Raw genomic sequence first — 23,155 nt, forward strand, 5'->3', positions numbered from 1 at the left:
AGGGGGTTCCCCTCTCTATTGCCCCCCGCCATTTCTGTTAATGCAGATTAGATTAAATGAGGGAGGCAGCGTAACTGGGCTGTGCGCCTCTTGAAGCGAGGGAGGCAGGCTCTGGCCTGTGAAGTGGGGCTGGCGGGGGGCTGGGGGGGGCACGTTCTGAGGATCAGACTAGATCTCTGGGCTCATCCCTTTCCATCAATAACCCGTTGGGGCTCAGATCATAGGGCCGGTCCTCTGGGGCTAGAAGGGCCCTTGGGTCCAACCCCCTCACTTTAAAGAGGAGGAAACTGAGGCACAGGGAAGTGAGGAAGTGCCCAGACTTCGCAGAGTCTGGATCGGAACTCAGGTCCTCCCCATTCAAATTCAGCGTTCTTTCCACTCTCCCCCGCTGCCCGGGAAGCCCTTCCTACTCCCCGGCTCTGGGGTTTTCTGCAGAAGGTTTCGTGCGGGGTCCGCAGCCTGGCGCACGGCACCGTAGAGCTGGACGGGCTTTGGGGGTGACGGGTCACCCCGGCTCTCTACCGAGCTCCTGGGGGACGGGGCTGGGCTCCGGCGTCGCTTGGGCTGCCCAGCACTCGCAGCAGAACCCGGCCCACAGAAAGCGCCGAACGCGGGCTGAACGGCGACGGCCCCCCTCACGTGCGCCCAGCTCTGGGGCTGCCTCCCTCGGCCCCCGCAATGAGAACGTCTGCATCTCGCGCTCGGTTTATGAGAACTTTTATTTTCTGCGGACGGTAAAATACGGATTCTGTCTCTGTAGGGGACCAGCATGTCCCGTTTCCTTAAATAACAAAATTCCTAAAAATATATATTAAATCGTGTACAGTGTGTCACACTCCAGCTTATAGCTTCCAATGCACCACGTTTCTATCTCATTCCCAAAGGCAAGAGCGTATTTACAGGTCAAGCTCTGCCCCCCAGGAGCCTGGCCCCCCCAGGAGCCTGGCCCCCCCCCAGGAGCCTCGGTCCTCCGCAGGAGCCTGGCCCCCCCCAGGAGCCTCGGTCCCCTGTAGGAGCCTGGCCCCCCCCCAGGAGCCTCGGTCCCCGGGGAGCCTGGCCCCCCCCAGGAGCCTTGGCCCCCCCCCAGGAGTCTTGGCCCCCCCAGGAGCCTCAGCCCCCCCCCCCCAGGAGCCTGGTCCCCCCCAGGAGCCTCGGACCCCCCAGAGCGCACGAAGGCAGCGGGCAGGGAGAGCCCCAATGGCTGGCCCCCCCCTTTTGCTTTGTGGGCCTCGGGCCGGGTCACCCAAAGGACGAAGGGGCAGTCGGCCCAAGGGGGGCACCCAGCTGAGAGCTCCCCAGGGAGGAGGAGAAGGTAAAGGGGGGCTCCCGAGGGGACGAGGAGGGCAGACATTCCACCCTGGACACCCAGCCTCGGAGGGTCCTCGAGGAAGGGGAAAGCAGGCCGGCCAAAGGCTGCTCTTCCTCTAAGTGCTTCTGGAGGGCCCCCCCGGCCCCCCCACCCCCAACCCTGCCAGAAGGCCCCAGGAGAGGACACGGAGAGCCGGGAGGGGGTCTGCCGTGCTGCCCGCCTCTGGCCGACAAAGGCCTGCCGTCCCTCTCCTGCGGCCTCTGGGGGGCCGCAGGGCTGAACCCCCAACCCCAGAGCTGCTCTGGGGGGCCTCGCATTCTGGCTGTTCTGGTTCCTGGGCGGGCTCCCGGCCTCGCCCCTGCGTGCGTGGGGGAGGACGTGGAGGAGGCCCGCACCGTGCCGGGGTTCGCAAGCGGATCCAGGAGCACCGCGAGGAGCCCGGCGGTCTGGCCGAGGGTCCTGGGAGGGGGCGTCCCAGCTCTTCCTCTGTCCTCGCTCCACGGACGAGGCCTCCAGGGAGGGAGCCCGGCGAGGCGCCCAGCCGGGCTCTGGCCTCACGGAGCAGCAGGCGGGAGCAGGGCCGGCGTCCCGGGCCCGACCACGTGCAGGCACCGTGCGGCGTCTCCTTTCGCAGGGCTCAGGACCCGCGCCACGTGCCAACGCTGCCGGGCAGGGACGGGGGAGCGACACGCCCGCCGGAAGTGGGGGGAAGGTGGCTCCCAGACCCGCCGGGGAGCTCTCCCAGGTCACCCCCTCCCCCCTCCCCGGGGCCGGGCAGAGGATGGGGATGGTGGCGCCCGGCAGGCTCCGGCGGTGGGCCGGGCCTCAGTCGCCCACCAGGGGGTTGCGGTCATCGGGCTGGCTCTGGCCGCGGAGCTTCTTCTTGAAGATGGAGACGGACGTGGCGGGCTCGTAGAAGATGCTCCAGATCTCTCCCCGGCGCGCGGGCCTGGCGGCAGTCCCTGAGCTCCCCGGCGGCGGCCATGCGCTGGGCCCCTGCGACACACACGTGGGTCGTCCTGGGCCCAGCAGCCGCCGCTCCGCCTGAGGGGGAGGCCCGGACTTCCCAGAGAAGACTCTGAGCAGGAAGTCATAAAGGGGCCGGCCTTGGGCGATGCTCGTCCCCCCCCCCCCCCCCCCCCCCCCCCCCCCCCCCCGTGAGGGCCGGAGAGGGCCTGCCTCCAGGCGGGCTCCCGCCTTCCTCCCCCTCCCGCTGCCGAGCCCCACTTACTTGTAGGTGACGTGCAGGAGGGCCTTGGCCAGGGACGGCCGTCACGGTGAGGATGAGGAGGCTGGCGAGGCCGTACATCGTCCACCCTGAGGACGGCAGAGGCGTTGGGGAAGGCCCGGGCCTCCGTGTCCCCTTCAGGCCCTGCTTCCTGGGGGCCCTCCAGACCCATGACCGGCGCCGTTCTCCAACGCACCGGGGCCTCGCTACAAAGAGCTGCTTGGGACCAGGGGGCACCGCCGGGGGGGCGGGGGGGGGGGCGCTCGGGCCTTCTGAGTTCCAGTCCTCGCTCCGCCCCTCGTCTGGGGTCACTTCCAAGACTCGGGGGCGCGGCTGTCCGAGATCCCTCGGCTCCGGCCCCCTGGTCTGCGCACCCTCCGCTAGGCCGCGACTCAATCTAAAAAGTCCTACTTGTGCCGGGCGCTGCGCCCGCCTCGAGGAGCCCTCGGTGCCCCCCCAGCCGGGCGAGGGGAAGTAGCCGAGGGGAGGCACCCAGGGGTCCAGGCTGAGGGCTTCCGGGGCCCCTGGTGGCTGCGGAGGGGGAAGGACGGGGGGAGGGCCTACCTGGGACGGCGCGGGGAGGGTGGCTGGGGCTGGTCGTGATGACGTAGAGCACCTTGGAGGCGCGCGCCGCGCTGGCGCTCAGGTTGCTCTGCTCCGTGATGCCCTCGGCCAGGCTCTGGTTGCGGGGTGGGCCCCCACCGCAGGCACCTCCTCCTGGAGCGCTGAGAGCCCGAGAAGGGGGGGGGTGAGGGAGGAACTCGGGGTCCCCCCGGCCTGCGCCCCAGGGAGCAGGGAAGCCAGGACCAACCCCGGGGTCTGGGACGAGCAGGCCCCGCGGCGGGGGCTCACCCTGGTAGAGGACGGCGAAGCCCTGGGCCTGGTTGACGCGGTCCGAGAAGAAGTACAGGATGACGAAGTCCAGGGACACGTTGAAGGCCGGGGGAGGCCGGTGGCGGCCGCCGAAGCGCGCCAGGACGCGGTGGCTGTAGCCGTCCAGCAGCTCCACCATGTCGGCCGCGTCGCGGATGTCGAAGAGGGTGAAGTTGAAGAGGATGCGCGCGGCGCCGGCGACGCGGATGGTCCAGTAGCAGGCGCGCCCCGTGGCGTAGTTGTCGGGGAAGTCGGGCGAGTAGATGACGGAGGAGGCGGCCGTGTAGTTGCCCCCCGCAGGCTCCGATGAGGGCTGCCAGAGGGAGGCGACGTGTCGGGGGAGGGGGGGGGAGGGAGGGGGCGCCTCCGCCTGACCCCGTGGCTCGAGGGAAGGGCAGGCTGGGGGGGGCCCTCCCCCCACTCCCAAACAGCCACAAGGGGGGATTGTAGACAAGGAGGCCGCCGGCCTCACTCTCCCAGCCTGCTCTACCCAGGTGGGGTCCCGGGGGCGGGTTCCGATCCTGCCTCTGCCACCGCCTGGCTGCCCCCCAGCCTTCTCCAGCCTACGTGGCCCACCCAGAGGGGTTCAGGGACCGAGAGGAGGTGGGGCTGGAGCGGGCTGTGGACCACCCGCGCCGATCAGACGTGAGCTATCAGGACAAACACTTTCCAAAGGATGTGTGAAGACCCAACAGGAAGCGTCCAAAGACCAGGAGCAACGAGGTGGCCCAGTGGACAGAGCTCTGGGGCCTGGCCTCAGAAAGACCTGAGTTCAAATCCAGCCTCACCCCTTCCAGCTGGGGGACCAGGTGAGTCACTTCCGCCACCCGCCTCAGTTTCCTCAGCTATAAAATGGACACCCTACGAGCCCCTCAGCACAGGGGCTCCCCTGCCTCCCTCCACACTTGTCAGGGGCTGAGCTCGGGAGCAGAGGCAGCACTTGAACCCCTCCCCCTCGGGTCTCAGGCGCTGCCGTTCCCGGACACAATTCCGTGGGAATGTGGCCCCCCAGAGCATCCGAGCTCTTCTCTGCAGAGGCCCCCTCCCCGGCCCCCCGTAGAAGCCCGGCCGAGTCCTCTGGGGACAGACGTCCATCAGACACAGGCCCAGACAGGCCGGGTCAGCCGGGGCGGAGCAGCAGGGGCGTCCCCCCCCCCCCGGTACCCCCCACTCACTGTCGAAGAGGATGATGCGCCCGTCGCCGCCGCAGGGCTGGGTGTGATCCCCGAAGCAGATGCTGTTGCACTCGGTGCTCGCCGTCTCCCCGTACTTCCAGTAATCGGGGTTGTTGCCGCAGAAACAGGCGTAACCGGATTCCATCCCAGCAAACTGTGGGGAGAGAAGCCCAGGCCCAGGGGACGGGGCGCCGCTCAGAGCCGAGCTCCCGGGGCGGAAGGAAGGGCCCGGGAGGAGGCCCGACCCTCCAGGAGAGGCCTCCAGGGGGCCTGGGCCACGGGCCTCCCTTAGAGCCCAGGCTCCGGGCGGCCTCCCGCTCAAGCCCGGCCGTGGGGTGAGGCGCCACATTTGGGGGGCGTCTTTGGCCAGGTCCAAAAGGCTGGGGAGGGGCCTGGGGCGTTTAGGGGTCCTCTAGGTAGGAGGGCTTAGCCAGGGGGACCCACGGGAGGAAGTCCGAGGAAGGAGGGCCTCAGGGCCCGAGCCTCGAGAGGGAGCTCCCCACCAGTCCCTCTCAGGGGAGTCGCTGTTGGGCCAGAAGCGGCAGAGTAGGGGTGACGGGCCCGGCAGGGGGACCCCCCAATCTTTGCCAGAGTTAATGAACGACTCTCGGCCCCCCTCATTAGACAAGAGCGCTGCTCGGGCCGGCCAGGACACCCAGAAGCCCCTGGGGCGGGCCCACGTGGCGTCACCTTGAACTTCTGGCTCCGGCAGAAACTGATGCAGTTCTGGATGGTGAGCTTGTTGGACGTCTTGCTGGTTCCGGTCAGAGGCGGCGGGTTCCCGAGGTCTCGGTAGCAGCCCAGATTTCCAGGCACTGAAAGAAAAAACATGCAAAGGATCCCCGAGTGGCCCAGACGGGCTCCCAGGAGCCTCGGCAGACCCGGGAAGGGCCCGTAGCGGAGGGCGGACCCGAGAACCAGAACCAGGCGGGGGACGGAGCAGGGGCCAGCAGGGGCCAGCAGGGCAGAGGATTGGCCCGAGGCCCCCCGGCAGGACACAGACAGGTTCCACGGTTCTGGGTGGCAGAAGCTCCCCGCCTCTGCCCCTACCAAGCCAAGCCAGAGCCGCAAGCCTGACCCAAAGGCAAAGGCGCACTAGAGGAGGAGCCTTTGACAGGAGGCGCCGGGAGTACCGGGGAAAGCCCTGGTAAGAGCAGTGACGCGGCCCGGGAGCAGCACCCGCTGGCCTTGGCCTCCATGAGATCAGCCACCTTTTACAAAGGAGGAAACTGAGGCCCCCATTCCCCCAGCAACTTCTGAGAGGGGAAGGACTTGTCCAGTCCTCCAGGCAGGAAGGGGGCCCCATTGGGGGACGAGCGGATTGTCCTCTGGAGGCCCAGACTAGCAGGGCTGTCCTCGGCCAGGAAGTCTCCCCACAAGGGAGAGGGGTTTCCCAGAAGAGTCTGGTGACTCATGTTGGCGTCTCCTGACCTCAGATCGAGCCTGCTAGGGAAATGATTCCCGCAGAGTCATCCAGGGAATAGGCAGAGGCTCAGAGACTTGAACCTGGCCCCTGCACCCCAGCCCCCCTCCCCCTTAGCAGCTCCCCCCGAGTTCTGACGACGCAGCGAGACCTCCCTGAGGCCTGGTCTCCGGACCAGCCAGGCTCGGAGCCGTCTCGTTCACGGGGGACGGTTATGCTGGCACCCCAGACGTGGCTCTTTCATTCCTAAGTGTGGGGGACCCCACAAGCCGGCTGGCCCCTTGCCTGGGAGCATCAATGGCAGACAGACAACTTGGCTTGGAGGCCGCACTCTCGGAAGGCGGACAGGAGGGAGGCCCAGCCCACCGCTGAGCCCCCTGAATGACCCTTCTTCCTCCTATCCCACCCAGAAGGGCCAGCAGCCTCGGGGGGGACACAGGGTGCTGGGTGGAAGGTGCAGTGTTCCTGGGAAGGGGAGGTTTGTTTGGGAAGTGGGGGGATTTCAGGCCACTGAAAGAAGGTTCAAACAAAGGCAGTGGGGTTGGATGTGAAGTCACAAGACGTGGGTTTGAATCCTGGCAGCCTCTGCCTGGAGACCCCTTCCTTCCTCAATGAGCTTGGCACCTGGCTTCTATACTAGGGGCTGCCACAGACCTACTGACTCTCCCTCCAATGCCCTGAGCACTCAGTTCCTCCACCTCATCTCCTCCCACGAGCTCCCCCTCCATCGCACCTCAGCCCAGGCACTCACAAATATGGCGCCTCCATGTCGGAGAAATCTGGAATCCACTGGCTTTCCTTTCTTCCTTTGCCCTCTCTCTTGGGCCACACTCCCATTGTCCCCCAGGCCGTCTCCCCTATACTCCCGTCTCTCCTCTTGTCCCCACCTTGCTCCCCACTTCTCTCCTGAATCCCGAGCCCCGTCATGCCACCAAGCTTTGGCACGGCTCACTCCCACCTTTTGCTCTCTGCTCTCTCCAGTTACCAATGACACCCGACTTGTCAAATCCAGTAGCCTTTGCTCAGTCCTCATTCGTTGGCTTCTCTGAAGCCTCGGACGCTAATCGCTCTCTCTGTCTCCTGGGTCTCCTCCTACCTCTCTGACCACTCCTCTATCTCCTTTGCCCTCTAATTGGAGGGGCTCCTCAGGGCTCTGTCCTGGGCCCCCGAAGCTCTGGCATGACGGAGGATGAGAAAAGGCTCTTTGCAGAAGGCAGCGTTTTAGTTAAGACTTGAACGGAACCAGGAGGCTAGAGATGAGAAATGAGAGAATTCCAGTTCTGGGGATAGGGATGGAAGGCCTTGTTTGTGCACGGAGTAGCCAGGTAAGGAACCTGGAATGGTAACAGCCATGAATGGAACAAAACAGGGTTGTGCCATAAACAATGCCAAAAATGGGGAACCGGGAGCAGCTTAGGACAGGTTAGCTGGTCCAGGGCACAGTCAAGTGAGCATGTACAGTGACAGCGATGGAGAAGGAAAGCACCAGAGACAATGCCATGGATCACAATGGCCAAACTTCCCCTAGAAAAGATGAGAAAATGCCCTTCCTTCTTCCTAAAGGTCCAGGACTATGGCTAGGGAATACTTTACAGACTACTGATGTAATGGATAGTGCACCAGGCCTGGAGTTTAAATCCAGTCTAAGACACTTAGCTGTGTGACCTTGGGCAAGTCACCTAACCCTGTTGGACTCAGTTTCCTCATCTATAAAACGAACTGGAGAAGGAAATGGCCAATCACTCTAGGATCTCTGCCAAGAAAATTCAAAATGGAGTCATGAAGAGATAGACATGACTGAAATGACTGAGCAACTACCACCACCATGACCACATCAACTATCAGACTTTCAAACTTAGCTAATGTGTTGGTTGGTTTACTGAATGGCTTTTTTTATCCACAAGGTGCTTTTTAAACCTTCAGGTGTTACAGAAATTCTAGTTGATTATGATTATTTTTTTTTCTTTATCACAGCAGCTAAAGAAGGGGGAGTGATAAATTCAGAAATGAAGGTTATATGAAGACAAGCTATCCCTTGATTAAAATGAAAAGGAAACCAATGGCTCTGTGGATAAAGGTTGTGACAAAGGAAGTGAGGCATTCACTGGGGTGCAACCATTGAATGAGGGGGCATAGCAGATCGGCTGGGGGAGGCCACTGGCACTCTTGGCTTCTATGACAAAGTGTCCTGGAAGTTCACAGAATTCTAGTCTAAGACAGGGAAGATCATCTGAATTCTTAGAGCTGAGAACCAGAGAGAGTGATTGCCCCAAGGTCACTCAGTCAGTCAGTGATAGCAGCAGTCCTTAAATCCAGGTCCTCAAAGCCTCAATCCAGAGGGCTTTCTTGTATTATGATGTCCAGGCTTTTTTAAAAATCATGGCTTTCAGGTAGTCAAATAATTCTTAAAATGGTTTCTCCTGGATCTATTTTCCATGTCAGTTGTTTTTTCAATGAGCTATTTCACATTGTTTGTTCTTTTGATTTTGTTTTATTGTTTCTTGATGTTTCATGAAGTCATTTGCTTCTAGTTTTCTAATTCTAATATTTTAAGAAATGATTTTCTTCCATTAGCTTGAGTCTTTCATTTGGTTCATTTTTTCTTACATTGCTTTCATTTCTCTTCCCCATTTTTCCTCTCTCACTCTTAACTGATTTTTAAAAATCCTTTTTGAGCTCCTCCAGAATCTGAGTTCAATTCATATTTTTCTTTGAGCCTTCGCAGGTGTGTTTTGCTTTTGTTGTCCCCTTTTTGTTGATGCCTTGTTACCTCCATAAAACTTTTCTACTGTTAGATTTTTTAATGTTGGCTTATTTTCCCAGCCTTTTTCTTAACTTCCCTTTTATTTTAAAGGTGGGCTCTGTTCTCAGGGTAGAGAGGGCACTCTCTTGATGTTACCCTTAGCTCTATTTCTGGGTTTCTGCAAGTTTCAGTTCTTCCAAAGTGGAATGATGGCTTGTGGGCTGGGAGCAACAAAAGCCCCTTCCCCCTGCTAATTCAATCACTCCCTGAGACTGCTGCTGACTTGCAGGGCTCAGAGCACTGTGCGTTACCCTATGCTGGGGCTTGAGGTCTACCCTCAGGCTTGGGCAGGGGCTTTTGGTATCACTCTGGCCTTGACCAGGTCCAGCACACTGTGGACTGATTGCCTTGCCCTGGGACTCTGCCTTGAGCTTTAGCTAGGTCTGGGCTCTCACAGGCCAGCACTCTGGGGGATCAGAGGGCCTAGCTCTGAGCTTATGCAGACCCAGAGTGCCATGCAGATGGCCTCAAGCCGGGACTCAGGTCCTCCCTACAAGCTTGGGCTGGGGGTTCTGGCCTTACTCTGGGCTTACCCAGAGCAGGCACACAGCACAGACTGTCTCTCACTGGGAGTCTGGCCCTGAAGCTACACTTGCTTGGAACTTTAGGGGGGTGCGCTGGGCTGCGCTGCTGTTGGCTTAGGCAGGATCTCCGGTCTGGATGTTGGCTTGAGCGCAGGTTCAGTCCTGGAACAGTAGACGTGGGGTCGTGGGGCTCGCTGGTGGCTTGCTCCTCACGCCCTCTCACCCCAGTGACCCAGGCGCTTTCCAATGCCTCACAGGAAAACTGGGCCACTCCTTCTGCTTGTTGGTTCTTTCACTCCAGTATTCGTCTGGGGGCATTGTTTGAAGGTTGGTTGGAGAGGATCCTCATGGTGGTTTGAGCTTTCCCTGCTTCTGGGCCACCATCTTGGCCCTGCCCATCCAGAGGGCTTCCTAAGGCGAGCCAGCCCCACACATCAGTGACATCTGTGGATGGTTCTCCGCCCTATTTGTGCCAAGAATGGTGTTGGTGATCCCTCAGCTCTCCAGAAAAGAGGAGGGGCCGGAGCATTCTGGAGAGGGCAGCGTTCCAGAGAACCAGCCTTTTTCGTCTTTTAAACACCAAAGATATTTTATTTCAGAGTTAGAAGGCCTTGGAGGGCCAACAGGTACCTCAGGCTCTGAGGCTCGACTTCTGGGAGGTGGGGGGGGGGGTCTGGGGCTCATAGGGTGCCCAGGGGACAGACAAGGGGCCTCCCCCAGCCAGCACTCATTGGCTGGCTATAGGTCCGAGGTGCATGGCCTGGGGTTTAGGGCAAGAGAAAGAAGCAGCCAGTACAGCAGAGAGAGTGCCCACCCTGGAGCAAAGAGCCCTGAGCTCTGCCTGTAAAATGGGGCTGCTGGCAAATGTGCTATGGGGTGTCAGGGGCTGGTGTAGACCTAACCAGCCCCGAGGAGCCGAAGGCCCAAGAGGAAATAGGGAACTGGATTCCGTCCTATCTCCAGCCCAGGGGGATGCGGCCTCAGGAAAGCCTTGTGGCGGCCTCCATCCTGCACAAGGAGCTTAAGAGAAGTCATTTCCATCAGGCCGAGAGCCGGCAGGAACTCGGTGGGGACGCTTTCTCAGCCGCGACCGAGGATGGGGGGAGGAAGCGGGCGCCGGCCGGGGCACCCCGTCTCTCAAGGGCACCGACGTCCCTCTCGCTCACCGCAGCTCGGAGGCTGGAAAGCCGGCGCTCTGCTTCAAAGGACCGAGAGCAGCTTGTTCCGGCAGAGGAGCGCTCTGGGGAGGGGAGAGTCCTCATGGAGCCTGGAGCCAGGAGGGAGGCCGTGCTCACCGGCGAGCGGGGGCCGCGTCCCGCAGAGGGGAAGGATCACTTCCTGCGCCAGGCGCCGCGAGGGTCTGCGTCACGGCCCTCGGCCAACTCCATGATCCTTGTCTTCCCCAAAGAGGCCTGGGGAAGGCCGCAGCAGGGCCGGCGTCTGAGCCCTCGGGGGTCAGCTCGGATCCTGACAGAGCCGGGCAGCGGCCGGAGGAGGGGCCGGAGGCTGTCGCATGCAAAGAGGATCCTGAATGTCCTGCCTGGCCTCAGAGCGGGTGGCGGGGACTTGAAAATGGAGGCTGGACATTGGGAGACCCTTCTGGGCGCCGGAGTCCTCCCTCCCGGGGCCGGCCGGCCGGTCTTCCTTCTCTCCCTGACGCATCCCTTCCCCCTGCTCCCATCCTGCCTCCTCTGCCCGGCCAGCCTGCTCGGAGCCGGGAAAGGGCCCTCCTGGGGAAGGCGGCTTGGAGGGTGCCTGCGCATCTCCGCCTCGGGACGGGCTCTGCCTGGCTTGCACCTCCCTGGGGGAGAGCCCCGGACGTAGAGTGAAACTACAAAAGGCCCTGAAAGCAGTCAGGCAGGCTGGGCACAGGGCAGGAGGGAGGGCCCGAAGGGAGCTGCTCGGGCCGCCGGGCCCGGCCCCGGCTCGGCCTTCGCCTTAGAATCAACACCGTGTCCGGGGTCACCCGCCCGGAAGGACCCGGGAGCGCCCCGGCTCCTGGCTCGGTTCTCCACCCGGGCCGGCACGTGCCGTTTCACATCCCAGGATGTCGAGGCGGCTGCCGGGAGCGGCGCTCTGTCTCCGCATCTGCACAGCCAGCCCGCTGCCAGGAGGGTGCCCGGCAGACCCCCATGAAGGCCGGCTGGTGCGCCGCCACCCTCTGGCCTCTGCCTGGCGGCCGGCCTTCACGGGCGCGTAGTGAGCGTCGAGGGCCTGCCGGGAGCTGGGACTCCCCTCGATGGGGGGCTGACTGGACACGAACACGGCAGGCACAGGAGAAGGGACGCGCTGCCGGGGGGGGGGGGGTCCTCTTGGCAGGAAGGGCAAAGCTGACTCCGCTCTCTGAGCCGCCGAGAGGGCTCCGGGCCGGCACAATGAAGCCCCGGCCAGCCTCGCCTTTGGCCGTACGCCTTCCGGCCTGATTGCAGCCGCCCTGCACAGACGGGCCCTTTCCAGGGCTCTGGCCGTAGCGAAGCATTTCCTGTGTGATCCGGGCCGGCAGATGCGCTTCACAGACAGACGGCGAGTGTCGTTCGTAAAGAGGCCCGTCCGGCCTGAAGGAGCCTCTGCCGCCCGCTGAGCGACACCGATCCTCAGACGCGCTGGCCCAGATGTCCGAACGGGGAGCCCGGCAAGGCCCCGCAACAGACCCCTGGAGGGCTGCTTGGGGGGCTCGCGAGGCCCCTTGACGGGAGAGAGCACACAGGCCCCGGCTCTGACTCCTCCCTCCTGAGCCCGTCCACGGGAGGAGGCCCGCAGGGCAGTGGCCCCTGGGGACAGGATGACGGCCTCTTCCCCCGGCTCCGGCCAGGCATCTGTTCTCCTCCCCTTCCTTTCCTATGGCCAGCTCCCAAGGAAGGGGCTCCTCCCTGGCGGCCTTCTCCACACTGGCATGAATAATGGCGCACAGGTGGAAAAAGGAATGAAGGCCGGCGCCGACGGGGCGGCTGCTGGGGGCTAAATCCCCAAAGGGCAGCCCATGAGCAATGCTGGAGCCGGGCTGCTGGTTTCTGTGCCCCCCCATAGGGGCCAGGGCATGCGGAACCGGGGTTGCCTCTGTAGGAGCCCCAGGCCCGGGGCCACGCCATGAAGCCACACAAGATGGCGCCTGGCTGGGCCTCAGGCCGGGGAGATGTTTCAGAGCCGCACAAACAGGTGCACAGAGTGAAGGCCGCTGGCCCAGGCCTCCAGGGCGGTAAATCATCCCATCAGGTGACTTGGGGATAAAGGGACAGGGCCAAGTTTCGAGGGAAGGAACCCCAGTTTTTCCCAGGGCGGGACAAAAAACAGAAAACCCATCTGCTGCTTAACGGCTGCCGCCCACCTCCGGGTGCCTCCAGCGCCTGGCAAATATAGGCCACCTGGACTGCCCGGCCATGGACACAGAGGGCCGGGAGGGGGCGCTGCCCAAGGACCCCCAGGCTCCCCATGACTGGATCCTCATCACTCTCTTTGATCACGCTGTTGGGGCACAAAGGCGAACCCCCTGCCCCCCCAAGGCTGAACCAAGTCTCTGGGGGCCATAACTTAGCCACCCCATGGGGGCAGAAGTGCAAGTCTTATCAGCCCATTTTATGGAGGAGAAAACGGAGTTCACAGAGGCGAGGCCAAGGGGGGGTGCCGAGGCCAGGGCTCCATCTCCTGGGGCGTGGAGGGGGGAATGTGAGCCGGGGGAGGGGAGGCCCCCCCAGAGCACGGCCGAGTCAACAGCTGATCTCTGCTCCCGACAGGGGCCGACAGCTGAGACGCACCGGGAGGGCGGGGAGATCCCGGGGCTCAGAGAGGCCTCCCGGCGTCCATGGGGCCCGCAGCCCCCCGGCCCCCTCGCTTACTCTGGCAGGCCGGGATCTCGCAGAACTTCCAGTAGACCCCGTCCTCATGCTCGGCCACGTAGCACCAGGGACTCACGTCGCCGTCGGGGTTCCTGTGGGGAGGAGAAGACGGGAGTCCGGGCTCAGGCCTTGTTGGGGCCTCTGGCCTTTGGCCTCCCTCCCCGGCTCAGGAGCCCCGGCCTTCGGCCCTGGCGGCCCCGGCACGGCAGAGGTTCCGGCACCATTTGGGAAAGGCAGGGAGCGTCCTCGCAGAATCCAGGCATCAGCCAGGCCTCCGGGACGTGACCGGCCCCTGCCCTGAGCAGGCCACAAGTGCGGGGCAGTTTAGGCATTAGGAGGCCGCGGGGAGAGGCTGGGGGGGGGGGGGGGTCTGGCTCTTAGGAGACAAGGAGGGGGCTTCACCGGACTCTGGGGCGGGCCGGGGGCCCCGACCCCTCCTCACCTGCTGCCTCTGGGGCTCGGGCCGGCTCACGTTTCACTGTTTAGGGATATCAAACACGTTGGGAAAGGGGGAATGAGCTGAGCCTCCCCCGAGGGCGGCCACGAGGCAGGGAGGCCGGGCCCCTGCCCACCTGACCCTGGGCTGGGCCGGAAACGGGCTCCGAGAGCGGGCCCAGCCGTCTGGGCCCGGAAGCCGGGCACGCACAATGGGCCTTGATTCCCGGCCCAAGCCGGCCCCGTCGCTCTCCACCTCTTGGGCAGCACCGAGCCGGGCCTGGATGAGCAGGGGGCGGGCCCTGGCACCGAGAAGGCCGCCGGGGCAGGGCCCGCCCGCCCCTTTGGGGGCCTCTGGGGGATCAGGATCCTTGGAAACTTGTCATTCAGGTCCGGTGTGTCAAGCTTCCCGAGCACTGGGGGGCAGGGCGCGGGTGGGGGAGGGGCTCCCTTTGTGCCCAGCGGCTGCCACAGAGAAGGGCCTTCGCAGACAGCTTTAGCCGGCGGCCTCGGCCCTCTGCCTAGGAAGCCCCCCTCGGAGGAGGGAAATGAGGAGGCCGAGAGGTTCCCGGTTCCGATCCGGCCCGCCTCCCGTCTGGCCCTCCGGGGAGCCCGGAGCCGGGGAAGCGCAGCGCCTGCACCTGTTCCAACAACTCAGCCCCACATTCCTGAGCCCTGAATCACGTGAGGGGTCCCAGCCAGGGCCTCAAGCGCGGCCGGGTGTGCACAGCTGCAGCCGCTCCAGCGGGGGACGCGGCGTCTGCGGGGCGGACAGCTGCCCCCCCCTCGGGACAGGAGGGGGCGGGGGGGGTCCCCTCAGCCAGGCGCCTGGACGCAGCCCCCCTCACCTGCAGTAGTTGTGGTCGCCCAGGCCGCCCTCTCCGTGGGGGTACTTGAGGGTGTTGTAGGGATGCTGGAAGGTCTCGTTCCAGAAGAGGCAGGCCTTCCCTCCGTGCGGCGCCGTCCAGTTCTGCCGGCCTCGGTAGTCCACTCCGTTGGCCGTGAAGCACTCTGGAAGGAAGCACCCAGGAGAGGCTGCGGTCAGCGGCGCCCCGGGCCCAGAGAAGCCGGAGGGACCGGGAAACCCTGATCTGGGTCGGGCTGGGGGCGGACGCTCCCCTGGAACTGTGGGGGCGCCGAGGGGGTCCCGGCTCTAATCAGGCCGCCCTAGTCGTGAGTCACAGCCCTCCCTCCCGTGTGGGGGACCCCCGTGGAGGAGAGCCCCCCCCGAAGCCAGGAGGCCCTCCTGAGCCGAAGAGCACTCCCAGGACGGAAGGGAGGGCTTAAGAACCCCAAACAGAGGCCACGGCCCAGAGCAAGAGCCTTTGCTCGAGGGGCGCCCCCAGCCCGGCAGCGCACAGACCCTGCATCTCCTCCTGCTTTTCTCTGCACGAAGGGCCGGCGCCCGGGCAGTGGGGGAGCCGGAGAGGAGGAGGCGGCTTCCGGACCGCAGGCGACGGACGGAGCCGCCACAGGGGCGAGGCCCCACGTGCCCAGAGCTCCGGGCAAAGCGGCGCGAGGGGAGGGAGGCGGACGAGGCCTTCTCTGGGGAGGCTTCCCCCGAACGCCGTCTGGGCCCGGCCCAGGCCGCCTTTCCTACAGCCTCTTCCCGAAGGCAGCCCCGTGGCGCCCGGGGAAGGACCCGCGTGCCCCCCACCCCACCTCAGAGGAGTCACGGAGTCTGTCCCAGGGCCTCCTCGGCCAAATCCCTCCTGACAGCCTTTTGGGCCTCCTTCACAGCCCGTAAGGAAGGCGAGGCTGCTCTGCGCTCTGTGGGGAAGAGGCAGAGACGAAGGCAGGGCAGTGCCGGAGGGGAGAAGAGCCGCTGGTCAGCCGTCGGAGAGCAGGACGGACGCCGGAAATCATCCCCTCCCGTCCCTTCCTTTCTGGAGAGGACGGGTTGGGAGGAGGAAGTCGACCACCGTCCGAGGGGGCGAGCCACGAAGGCAACGCTGGAACCCGGGCCCAATGCCGCCCGCCCACGGGCCCCCAGCCTAGCTCCGAGCCTCTCGGCCTCTGCCTCCCCTCTGCGTCCGGCTGACCGTCTCCCAGGCAGTCCCGGCCCAGACGAGTGGCGATCGGCGGCCTCCGTTCTGGCGCCAAGATGCAGCGTGACGGCTGGCTCTGGTCTCGTGCCCAGATTCTCCTCGTTCAGTCGAGCCTCAGTCGGCTGGAGAAACTGGCCAGAGACGCGGCTTGGGTGACCCCGAACGAGTCGCTTCATCCTCACGGGCCTCCGTGTGCCCATCTGTGCCACAAAGGGGAGGCCGGCCGGCCGCGTCTGGGAGCTCCGGCAGCTCGGGCTGGGCTGCTGCCTTCAAACAGTCCGAGGCCCGGCAAGTCCGGTAACGTGGGAACCAAGAAGGCTCGGCAAAGCTGCCAGCGTGGCCGAAGGAAGGCCCTCCCCAGCCCAGCACCTTGGTTCACCTCCTTTCCCAGGGTTCTCCGAAGCTTCTGGGGCCCCCGGGGTCTGTCTGCAGAGGGCAGGGGGCGTCCGGGGGCCCCGGGGTCTGTCTGCAGAGGGCAGGGGGCGTCCGGGGGCCCCGGGGTCTGTCTGCAGAGGGCAGGGGGCGTCCGGGCCCCCCGGGGTCTGTCTGCAGAGGGCAGGGGGCGTCCGGGCCCCCCGGGGTCTGTCTGCAGAGGGCAGGGGGCGTCCGGGCCCCCCGGGGTCTGTCTGCAGAGGGCAGGGGGCGTCCGGGCCCCCCGGGGTCTGTCTGCAGAGGGCAGGGGGCGTCCGGGGGCCCCGGGGTCTGTCTGCAGAGGGCAGGGGGCATCCGGGGCCCCGGGGGTACTCTTGGGGGCCAGCCGAGGATTGTGCCGGCCACAGCTTCTGTTGGGCCTGACCGGGCTCCTGGGGGCCCTGCCAGTGGACACAAGCCCGGGAGCAGAGCACGAGCACCCCATCAGAGCGGGGCAGGCTGGGCCATGTCTGCTCATCCCCACAAGGCCGGCCATCCAAGGATGGCCGCATAGAAGGACGAGGAGGCTGAGTGGTCAAGAGGGAAAACCATTGGATGGACGGACGGACGGACGAAGTCACAGATCTTTGAAGTGCTAAATACAGGGGATGGTGGGAGGGAGGCCAAGGAGAGGCCCAAGTCCAGGTTGGGATTTTATGCTAAAAGGGATCTTGAAAAAATGCTTCCTGGATCAGCCTCCAAGGGAGGGAGGGAGGCTACGGGGAGAGGCCCTGCAGGGAAAGGAGGTAGGAACGGCCGGGAGGCCCCTTGGCCAGGCCTGGGCTCGGGGGTTCCAAAGCTCTTAGGCCCCGGGTGAGCGGGCAGATCTCTCACCGGTCAGGGGCCGGCGGCATCCCTGGTGCGGGGCCTCTCCAGAGAAGGCGGCCCAGGACACCCCTCGGTGTGGAGACACCGGGAGAGCGCCGGACCTTTCCAAGCCCTTGTGAGGGAAGCCGGGGAGAGACGGGCCCCTGTGGTACGGCGGAACAAGCCGAGGTCCAGCGAGGGGGATGGGCACAACGCTGGCTCGCTGGCCTCACGAGCCCCGTCTCCGGCCAGCCTGGCCTCCGCTCCCTCGGTCCCCCCGGCCGCCCTCTCCCCTCCGTCGGGGCAGCCCCAGGGCCCCTCCCCAGCACGTCTCCCCCCCCATCCCGGCTCTCTGGGTCCGGACCCCAAAGCCCTTCTTTCCCTACCCGGGGTCGGAACGCTCGAAGGCACGAGGGCTGAGCTCGCCCGGAGAAGAGACGAGGCTCCTGCGCAGAGCTGGGGAGGCCCGCCCGACCCTGGGCAGAGACTGGGCTGGGTCCCAGGAGGGAGCGCCTCTGGGCTTGCTCCCACCCCCCATCTGACTTCTCGGCCCGGGCCGGCCTCCAGGCCTGGGCGTCTCTCTTCCGCCTGGATCCTGCTGGGAGACCTGAGCCAGCGGCCTGCTGGGAGCTGCGGGGACGGCGCTGGCCTGGAGCTCCCGGCCAGGCTGCACGGGCGGCGAGGACCCCTTGGGCCCCCCCAGGCAGCGAGGGGCCCGGCCAGGGCGCTGAGCAGGGCCTCCAGGCCGTGACCAGGCCGCTTCTCTGCTGGGGAAACCGGACCCGCCATCCAGGGAGGGGCGTGCAGCGAGGCTTCCCCGAGCGCACCCGCCGACTAGCCAGCGCGGAGGAGCCCCCCAGGAGCCGGCCGCCGGGCCCAGAGCACGTGCCCACCCGAGCCTAGAAGAGGCTCCTCTTCAGCGAGCCTCCCCGGAGAAGGCCTGCCCGCGGCCCAGGTGCAGATGGCGGCGCTTCCAGGCCCCAACCAGATGCTGCAGCCTCTAATTTGATGGGAAGGATATAATTAGACAACAGAAACACTTTAATGAAAGAGCAAAGCATGGCGGGAGGGGACGGCGGAAGGCCCTCGGCGGATGCCCAAACAGCCCCTGGTCATGGGAGCCTGGAGCTGGGAGGCCGGGCGGGAGGCCGGCCAGCCTGCGCAGGGCCGCCTCCTCCTTGGAGCTTTCCACTGTACTTCATGTGGGAACGAGCTGATTCAAACCAGAAGGGGCTTTGGGGGACATCAAAGAAAAACAAATATGGGCTCTGGAGTCCTTATTAAAAATATCTCTGCCAGCCCAATAATTTTCTTTGAAGATGAATTTTTATAGATCGCACAGCAGCGCGTGATTTACATACTGGGCTCCCATTGGCCGGCGGTGACGGCAGCCCCCCCAGACAGCCCCCGCTGGGTGCCGTGTTTCTCATCAAGCCTCAGACTGGCTCCACAGATACTTCCTCTGACTTCTCTCTGCTTCAAGGGTCCAGAAGTGTTTTTGCAAAATCCATCCGTCACCCGGGCTGAGGGGACAGCTCAGCCACAATGGGGGACCCCCCAGGGAAGAATGGAGGCTGGCTTTCTGGGGGGGCACTGGAGGCCAGCCTTCTCCCCCTGGGCCTTGGGGAGCCCTCCCCGCCTTCTCCCCCTGGGCCTTGGGGAGCCCCCTCACCTTCTCCCCCTGGGCCGTGGGGAGTCCTCCCTGCCTTCTCCCCCTGGGCCTTGGGGAGCCCCCCCACCTTCTCCCCCTGGGCCTTGGGGAGCCCTCCCTGCCTGCTCCCCCTGGGCTGTGGGGAGCCCTCCCTGCCTTCTCCCCCTGGGCCTTGGGGAGTCCTCCCTGCCTTCTCCCCCTGGGCCTTGGGGAGCCCTCCCTGCCTTCTCCCCCTGGGCCATGGGGAGTCCTCCCTGCCTTCTCCCCCTGGGCCTTGGGGAGCCCCCCCATCTTCTCCCCCTGGGCCTTGAGGAGCCCCCCCATCTTCTCCCCCTGGGCCTTGGGGAGTCCTCCCTGCCTTCTCCCCCTGGGCCTTGGGGAGTCCTCCCTGCCTTCTCCCCCTGGGCCATGGGGAGTCCTCCCTGCCTTCTCCCCCTGGGCCTTGGGGAGCCCCCCCTGCCTTCTCCCCCTGGGCCGTGGGGAGCCCCCCCCCACTGTGCCCCTCCCTTGTGGCAAGTCAAACAATCCAATGTGAATGCCGGGCGACCTGCCAGGGATGCAATCAGGGACAGCAGAGGCTGGGCCCGGCGAGGGGGGCAGGGAGGGGGCTCCCCTCCGAGGGTCCCCGTGCTGTGGGAGGGACGGACAGGACTGTGCATGTCAGGGTCCCGCCTCCCACCCAGCGCGGCACTCCGGAGGCCGCTCGGGCACAAGCCCGGGCCACGGAGGTATTTGCCTGCAGTGAAAGAGGATCCCCTCGTGGGCTTCTGGCGGGGAGCGGAGGGGCCCCTGGCCGGAGCCTCGCAGCTCCCCCCCCCCCCCGGCCCCCCATGGCCCAGCCTTCGCTAGAGGACTGCCCTGGCTCCTGGCCGTGTGCCGGCCTTCAAGGCTCTCTCCCGGCCCGGCCTCTTCTCAAGCCCACCTGCCCCTCCCCGTGCCCAGGCCTCCTGCGGTCCTTGGCTGTGGGCCCGCTCTCACAGTGCCCGCCCCAGGGACGGCAGGCTCACTACCTGGCCTTCCCAGCCCAACACCAGAGCGCCTGGGCTCCCCGGCCTCCACACGCTTCTGAGCCCTCGGTGGGCCCGGCTTTACCCAGAGCCAGCGAGGAAGGGAGGGGGCGGCCGGCCCTCGCCCCCCCGCCCCGGCACCCACTATCCGCTCCTGCACCTAAAAGGACCCTTTTATTAGCAACAACAAGAGATTTCGGGGAGCCGCTCAGAGGCGACAAATGTTCTGGGGATCCATTTCTCCCCGGCCGGCGTCCCCCAAAGCCACAGCTGCCGCCTGGCTGATCCGGCTCTGGCGGGGAATCGGGTTCCAAAGGGTTGTCTCCTCCCTCCGAGCCTCGGGGGACATCCAGGGAGCACAGAGAGGGCCGGCCTGCAAGCCGGGGGAGGAGGGTTCGAGTCCTGCCCCACAGCACCCTGGCCCAAATGTGGCCCCGCCCCGCTGGAGGGTCCGGCCTGGCCTCTGGGATAACTCGGAGCCCTCGCTTGGCCGAACCCGAGCCCCCCCCCTCCCCGGGTGGCCCCAAAGCGCCTCTGACCTTCCAGGGAACAGCAGCGGCGCCCCAGAGGAAGGCAGGCCTGGGAGGCAGAATTGGAACCCGAGTCATGGCGGAGCCAGCGAGGCGGTTGGGAAGGCCGTGCCCGCAGCCCCTGTGCTCTGGCCGTTGGGCTTTTCTGGGGCAGGGCCGGCCCGCACGCCGCTGGAAGGCTCGAACTCCCGTCCGGCCCCCTCCCTGAGCTAACCGCCTCGAGGTCCCTTCAGGAGGGAGACAGCTTTTGCCCTTTGGGGGGGCACCTGGCGGGCAAAGACAAGGTGATGGGAAACGGCGAGTGACCTATGGAGGACGGTGAGCTGGCGGCTTGCTCTCCCCACACTCTGGCCCTGCCCAGGGGGCAGCCTGAAAGCACGCCCCATTCTGGTCCTCCCCAGAGGGGTGCAGCTCGCTGCAGAGAGGGAAGGACAACTCTCTGGAGCCCCCGGGGCAGGGACAGGCTCGGGAGGGAATGATGCTGTCCAGCTCAAGCCCCCCATTTGACAGATGTGGAAACTGAGGCCCGGGGCTGGCAAGGGGCTCGCCTGAAGCAAGACCGGAGCCCGGGCCTCCCTGACGCCGGCAGCACGGGCTGCCTTCTTTATTCAAGCCTGGCATCCCGCCCCCTACACCGCCATGAGGAAGCCCACAGAGGGACGTGGCTGGCTGAAAGTCCCCGAGAAGGATCGCGGTGGCCCAGGCTGGGAGGACCATCAGGAGCCGTCTGGCGAGGAAACTGAGGCACCCAGAGGGCCCCCCGTCAGGCAAACGGGCCCGGCGGCATCCCCACGGCTTGCCAGAGCGGACAAGGCCGGGAGAGAAGCCCGCCTGGGTCCCTCGGCTCCGAAGGGCCGGACCAGAACCCCATCCGCAGCCCGCCGCTAGCTGGACAGCTTCGGGGGTTCAGGGTGCCCGAGCCCGGGCAGCCTGGATGGAAGGGCAGGAGGGGCAGGGCGCCGGGGCCATCCGTCCCACCCCCTCCTGAGTGCAGCCTCTCCCGAGGGCGTGGGAGGAACCATCCAGAGCCCGGACCAGCATGCACCTGGGGAGATCCTGGCCCCGGGATGAGCCGACTGCTCTTGGGGAGCCAGACTCCACAAACCACCAGCAGGCAGGCTGCACTGCTGTGCTGAACCCAAGGGCTGAAACAATTTTTTCCATCCACAAAACTCCGAGAAAATTACAGTATTGAAAAAATAATAAAGTGATGCATTTGGCAGGTCCTCGGAGCGAGACGGCTCTTTATTGAGAGGAGCTTGGAGGTGACGCTCCCGCACTGGGGGCTTTTCCTGGAAATGGGCTGGAAGAAGAGAGGCCAGGGAGGTCCCAGGGAGGCTGCGGGGTCCCAACAGGCCCTTTCCAGTGGGCTCAGGCACGTGGGCCGAAGGCAGGGCCTCGTCTCCTGCCGCCCCCTGGTGCTCCCGGGCTCCCACCACTTAATACCCAGCCAAGGGCATCCCGCCGGAGGGGGGGGCCCAGGGCAAAGGGGAGCCGCCTCCAGCCCACACTAGGGAAGGTGGGCCATTTTACACCTAAGGAAACCGAGGCCAGGAAGCCCACCACGGTTTGGGGCTTTGTCTCTGGCACAGAGAGCGCCGCCGGACGCTCCTTCTAGGAGGTGGCTTTGAGGAGAACCTCCCGGCCCTCACGCTGGGCACGGCCGGCCTCCCCTCCCTGCTTTCCAAACAACAGGCACTTCTGGGAGGGGGGAGAGAGGGAATAACCTCTCCGCCCTCCATTCACTCCCCAAGCAGCAGGCTGGAAGGGAGGGTGTGTAAAGTGTGCCTTTCACCTGCGGGTGCCCCACCTGGGAGTGGCTTCTGCCTTTGTCCAAGGACAGGCCGGTGGTTCCCTTTCCCCTACTTACGCTCCCCATGGAGCAGGTCCTACTCTATCTTGGGAAACTGACAGTCAGAGCTCAGAACTGCACATCTGCCCATTGGGCGAGGCAGCCACAGCCCCTCCTCCCTCCCCCCACCGCCTGGCACCCCCTCCCCACTCTTTGTGGGGAACCTGAAGGCGCAAAGGGGGGCTTCCGGCGGCTCGTCTCACAGGCAGCTGCCACTCACAGTTCTGGACTATCTCCGGGCAAAGCGGGGTGTGTTCCCTGACAAAAAGCGCCACAGCTGCAGCGTGCAAGAGCAAATCTGGCTTGCTCTGAAGGAATAAAGTTACATAAACCCCAGCGTACCCAGGGAGGAGAGGGGAGGCGGAGGAGGTGCCCAGCGGGGCTGCGGGGGCTGGAAAACAAGTGGAGACCCCGCTTTGCTGTATGCAGCCACACGAGGGTCGCAGATGTCAGAGCTGGAAGCCCTCGGGGTTCCCTCATGCCATCCTCTCGTTTCCCAGCGGAGGACGGAGCCTGAGCCTCCCACTTGCCCAGTCCCAGAGATGTGTGCAGCTCGGCGGTGGCGGCGGGGTGTGTGTGACACAGAAATTTACCCCCAGAGATATCTACACACATTAATGTACACACCCTCAGCACCCCACCCTGAGAGAGCGCTAGCTGTGACTTTTAGGGCCACGGGGCAGCCCCCAGGGGCTCTCTAAGTGGCTGAGAGAAGGGGCCCCAGCCGCGGGGCTTCTCCCACGCACTCCCACGGAGTCCTCCTGCGTGACCCCTGGGGACTCACTCTGCTCTCCAAGCCTCAGTTTCTCCTTTGTAGTATGATCGTGGCCCCTCGCACGGGGGCCGGAGCTAGTCTAGAGGATCCCAGAGGCGGGGATCCTGGGCCTCAGTTTCCCCCGCCCGGCGGGGGTGCGGGCCCCGGGGGTCGGTCACTCACCGGGAGCCTCTCCAGGTCCGGGTCCGGGGCGGGCGGCCAACGCCAGCGCGGCGGAGAGCAGGGCGAGGCGGGCGGCGGGTGGCGCCATGGGCTGGTCAGTGAGGGGCCCCGGGGCGCGGCCCGGGGGAGCAGGGGGAGCGCGGGGAGCTGGGGCCGGCCATGGGAGCGGGACGCGGAACCCCGAGCATCTGCCCGGCCAGGCCCCGCCCCGCGGGCCGACCCCGCCCCGAGGGCCCGCCCCCCACGTGCGACCCGCCCTCCTTCGCCCCGCCTCCGCTCTTCCCCAAGCATGCGCCTCATCCCCAGCAG

General features: G+C 65.3%; 1 protein-coding gene across 1 annotated transcript; it reads right to left on the minus strand.

Moving 5' to 3' along the window:
- Nucleotides 1–2,054: 2,054 nt before the first annotated feature.
- On the minus strand, nucleotides 2,055–23,065 carry KREMEN1 (kringle containing transmembrane protein 1). Its single transcript, XM_056821550.1, is given in 12 exon segments — nucleotides 2,055–2,257; nucleotides 2,259–2,387; nucleotides 2,541–2,626; nucleotides 3,102–3,237; nucleotides 3,240–3,262; nucleotides 3,390–3,705; nucleotides 3,707–3,723; nucleotides 4,586–4,739; nucleotides 5,276–5,400; nucleotides 13,169–13,260; nucleotides 14,452–14,614; nucleotides 22,847–23,065. Coding segments are annotated over 12 exon segments (1,452 nt in total). The 5' UTR covers nucleotides 22,935–23,065; the 3' UTR covers nucleotides 2,055–2,134.
- Nucleotides 23,066–23,155: the final 90 nt, after the last annotated feature.

This window comes from Monodelphis domestica, chromosome 3, assembly GCF_027887165.1.
Source record: "Monodelphis domestica isolate mMonDom1 chromosome 3, mMonDom1.pri, whole genome shotgun sequence".
NCBI lineage: Eukaryota > Metazoa > Chordata > Mammalia > Didelphimorphia > Didelphidae > Monodelphis > Monodelphis domestica.